Here is a 5,181-nt window from a genome sequence, read left to right on the forward strand (position 1 = left end):
GACTCCACAACATAACTTGGCTTGATAATGTATTAAGAAAATTAAAATCTCAACTGTCAAAATATTATATTAACGAAAAGGTTTAAAAGACCCTCTGATAGTTATTTCCTTAAGACCAAACCCACACCCCACAAGGCTAATGTTTAAAGTTAAAGCCAAGGCAATATGCCGGGTTTGGAAATATTCTAGCTACAATGTTCTCTTCCAGAATTAAATGCTTTGTCTCTTCTATATAACTTTTTATTCACTAGACAGCATTTTCTTCAACATTTTTGAAATTTACATATCATTGAAATATCTAAATAATTTGATTAAACTAACTGATATATATATATATATATATATATATATATATATATATATATATATATATATGTAGCTGCTTTGATTACAATGAATTTCAGTTATAAGACTAAATCACACTCAAATTGTCACAGACAATGAAGATGATGAAAGCATGCTTCTATTTATTTCAGACATTTCCAAATGCCATAGACCCAGTCAGTGCATTGTTTGCATCAGCATATTCATAAAGATTGCAAACCTTTTCAAATCTGGCCATGTCTTTTGTCTTTAAGCCTGCTTAAGAGATGAGATGATTTCGATTCAGATTCAATATTCAAAATACCAAGCCCTACACAATAATCTGAAACATTACCTCTGCATTACTTCTAACTCAATATGCAGAAAACACTTACCCTCTGACATTTCCAAGTAATAAATCAGCACCATCTGTCCCTAGGCTCTGTTGCTGCTTCTTCTCCTTACACTGTTCAAGGGCATTCATCATGTTCCTTCCATTAGCACACACCATAAAGATGTGTTGTTCTGACACCTGTATATCAGCCAAAGTTGCACTCCAGGGATGCTAAAATATCTTATCATATTGTCATGAACACCGGCCATTCTTTTTCCATTGAAAACCTCTTTGGCATTTTGGAGAAAAGATGACTGTATATAAATTTATCATTATTGGTTATATTTTGTTTGAGAAGAACCCAATTTCAGTTACATTATAGCTGTTCTGGAAATGGTTTCTAAGGTCATTAATTGAGATCAAAATTGTGGTAACACAATTCTTTCTTCAAAGATGAAATAGCAAAATTATAATTAACTTGACACTGTGCTTGACAGTCTATTGTCAACTTGATACTAGCTCTGGTCATTTGGGAAGAGGAGATTCTTGCTACTGTTCCTGCTTAAGTTCCTGTCCTGATTTCCTTCAATGAGGAACTGTGATTGTGATATGTAAACGAAAGGAACCCTTTTGTATCAAGTTGCTTTTGGTCATGATGTTTGTCACACCAATAGAAAGCAAACTAGAACAGAAATTTTCTATACATTAAGTAAATACTGTACAGATTATTTTTATATTTCACAGGGGAAAAGTATGTGATACTACACCCATTTGACAGTTGTGACCTTACTAATTACAAATGACTTGAAAATCAACTTCTTGATACTCATTTATTTTTTGAGACAGGGTCACACTATATAGTCTTGATTTGCCTGAAATTCACTATGTAAACCAGGCTAAACTTAAACTCACAGAGATCCCTCTTGCCTCTGCCTCCAAAGTGCTGGGATTAAAGACAAATACCACCATCTCCAACTTATATTATTTTCATTTATATTCAAATTTACTAGTGATGCTTTAACAGAAGGTTTTTTTTTGTTTTTTTTTTTAATCTTAACATGTCTATCCTTATGTTCCCTAGTCATTACTTTGCCTGCTATAACACTTCAGAGGTAAGACAAATTTATTTCTCTGAGAAATTGAAAAGTTAGTAAATAGATATAAAAGTGATGATACATGCAGTTTGCAAAACTCCTGAATATAAGAAAATAACCTATAATACTTCATAATAGGAAGATTAGTAATAGTTTTATGTAAAGAGAGGTCACAAGTAGGGATTCCCTAATATTTAAGAACTTTCGGAGTTATATGTTTTTAAAATTTAAATTTAGTTTTTAATTACATGTATGTGTCTGTGTGGAGATACATGGACATAAGTTCAACGCCTGAAGAGGGTAAAAGAAAGGCTGGAGTTATAGGCAGTTGTGAGCTACCCTATAAGGGTACTGGTAACTCAGTTACTTTGGAAAAATGGTACCTACTCTTAACTGTTGAGACATCTCTCCACCCCTTAAACATTGTGTTTTATGGTAAGGAATAAACTTAAGAAGTTTGAACAGATCAAGCAATAACTTTTACAAGCCTAATATTCTCCATGTAAACTGGACAAAAAGTTATTTGTCCTTAAGATATTTAATATTTATGGCTGTTTATTATTGGTGAAATTATTAAGGCCACATGTAGTTAAAAGGGAGGTTTATTTTGTGGGATAACTTACAAATGAAGGGATAGGTTGCAGGGTCTGGGAAAGGTATGGTGCAGTCCGACAGTGTACTCTGGAGAACTCTGCTCAGACTCTGGAGAACTCTGCTCAGTCTACCTCCAGCGTCCAGGGTCCCGGAACCAAGAGAAGCCTCTCCTCTTGATCCTGGGTCTTCAGAGTTCTCCCTCAGCCCCGCCTTGTGGGTGTGACCATTACCGAAGCCTTAATGGGGATTGGAACTTCCAGGCCAAGGCTAGAATGGCTACCCACTACATCTCCCCCTTTTGTCTAAATAAGAAGGTTCTAACATAATACAAGACTATATACAAAGAAATGGTTATCAAATATTGTCCAGGAGTAATGAGGGATAATGACCTAGATAAGTTGGAATTACAATAAATGCAAACAATATCAAGCCAAAAACACATACTAAAATCCAGGGAAGTCTAGAGCATGGGTAGGTGGCATGTTACAAAGATCATTCCAAAAGGTGTCCTATCTTAAAGAACCTGAGTCTAATACTTAATATATTCTATCTAAGATAATATACATCTATATCTATATCTATCTATCTATATCTATATCTATCTATATCTATATCTATATATACTAAGTTGTAACTATAACTGCTAGTCTTCAACCTCATCAAAGACCTGAGAAGGAATGTAATAATACCTGAGAAATGGGAGAAGGATGCAAGCAACTTTCGGGAGTCTTGCAAGAGTAGAGACATCTGGCAGCCTGGACAGTCACCTAATGTTTCTCAGCATCATTGGTGCATTCAAATTGGCTACAGGCCTAGAGTATCTGACAGACCATTTTCAGAAGCAGGAATTCTGAAAGACCATCTTACCTTGTATTGGCCAAGTACAGTGGCTGCTTTCCTTGTGTCCTGCTTGTCCAGGCTGCGGCTGCAGCTGGGCTGCTGCCATGGGAAGCCATTGAAAGAGTGGGGCCCTGTGGCTCAGCCACACGCCTCAGGCTGCCAGCGGACAGGGCCAGGCCGGTGCTGGCATGCAGGCAGGGGGCCGGCAGAGGACGCCCACAAGTCTGGCAGGTCTTTCTTTGTGACTGCATTGTTCTGGTGGGAGATGTCCAGTTCAGGGCGCACCTACCTGTGCTGGCTTCATGCAGCATGTATTTCCATCTCTTTTACAAGAACCAGCTGGACAAAAGAGACATTGTTCATCTGAACAGCGACATTGTGACAGCCCCTGCTATCGCTCTCCTGCTTGAATTCATGTACGAAGGGAAACTCCAGTTCAAAGATTTGCCCATTGAGGATGTGCTAGCAGCTGCCAGTTATCTCCACATGTATAACACTGTCAAAGTCTGCAAAAAGAAGCTGAAAGAGAAAGCCACCACAGAGGCAGACAGTACCAAAAAAGAAGATGCTTCAGGTTGTTCAGACAAAGTCGAGAACCTCTCATACGGCAGCAGCCACATGGCAAGTGACCTGCCGAGTGATGAAGATGAAGGCAAAGATGAGAAATTGAACATTCTACCCAGCAAAAGGGACTTGGCAGCTGAGCCTGGGAACATGTGGATGCGATTGCCCTCAGACTCAGCAGGCAACCCCCAGGCTGGCAGAGAGGCCAAGCCACACACCACAGCAGCTGGAAAAACAGTAGCCAGCCCCTGCAGCTCAACAGAGTCTTTGTCCCAGTGGACGTGCTGAGAAGCAAACTGGTGCAGGTGAAGGTGGAGAAAGAGGCGTCCTGTGATGAGGGTGATGTTGGCACTAATGACTATGACGTGGACCATAGCACTGTGAAAGAGAGTGTGAGCACTAACACCAGGGTACAGTATGAGCCGGCCCACCTGGCTCCTCTGAGGGAGGACTCGGTCTTGAGGGAGGACTCGGTCTTGAGGGAGCTGGATTGGGAGGACAAAGACAGCGACGATGAGATGATGACCCCAGAGAGCGAGCGGGTCCAGGTGGAAGGGGACATGGAGAGCAGTCTGCTTCCCTATGTCTTCAATATCCTCAGCCCCGCCTTGTGGGCATGACCATTACCAAAGCCTCAATGAGGGTTGGAACTTCCAGGCCAAGGCTGGGATGGCTAACCACTACAGTTTATAATTCTTATTTATTCATGATGCACAGATTTTTAGGACTCCAGAATTTCTATAAAGTCACTATTTATGTGCATGTATCTCTGTGTGTACAAGCATGTTGGAGTCAGATAGAAAAGAGATAGGCTTAATGAGGGTCAAGAACCTTGCTTCTTATCACTGATGCTCCAGATTTTAAACATTAGTGCTTTGAGATGTCTTTCTGTATGATGTGAGTATGTGTGGCTCCCATTAGATAAGAAGTAAAGCTGTTTTGGCCTATGGCAAGAAAGCTTACAGCCAGGCAGGAAATCCAAGTAGAGATACAGAGAGAAGAAGGGCAGAGTTGAGAGAGACATCAGCCCACTTCCAAAGGATCAACAAGATGCCAGCAGACTGTTAATGCCATGGCCATGTGGCAACATATGGATTAATAGGGATGGGTTAATTTAAGATGAAAGAGCTAGCTAGCAAGAAACTGAAGCCATAGGCCATACAGTTTGTAAGTAATATAAGCCTCTGTAATTGTAATTATAAAATGTAATTATAAAAATAATTATTTTATAAGTGGCTATGGGACCATGGGTGGGAGTGATTCATCCACTACCATGCAGCTAGGCAGGACACAGAGAAACTTCCGTCAGTATATTAGTCTATTACTCTCAAGTAGGCAGTTTACTACCCAGAATATGCATTGCCTAGTTTCTGAGTCTTCTGCAGACAAATTCATTGTTTTGCAAGTGCTTCCAATTAGGTCTGATTGTGTAGGCCTGTAATCCTTGCTACA

At 39.9% G+C, this 5,181-nt stretch overlaps 1 protein-coding gene across 1 annotated transcript; it reads left to right on the forward strand.

Annotated features, from left to right (window-relative positions):
• Nucleotides 1–1,695: 1,695 nt before the first annotated feature.
• LOC118574773 (zinc finger and BTB domain-containing protein 18-like) lies at nt 1,696–4,349 on the forward strand. Its single transcript, XM_036175659.1, is given in 3 exon segments — nt 1,696–1,749; nt 3,244–4,003; nt 4,006–4,349. Coding segments are annotated over 3 exon segments (1,158 nt in total).
• Nucleotides 4,350–5,181: the final 832 nt, after the last annotated feature.

The sequence above is a fragment of the Onychomys torridus genome, chromosome X, assembly GCF_903995425.1.
Source record: "Onychomys torridus chromosome X, mOncTor1.1, whole genome shotgun sequence".
NCBI lineage: Eukaryota > Metazoa > Chordata > Mammalia > Rodentia > Cricetidae > Onychomys > Onychomys torridus.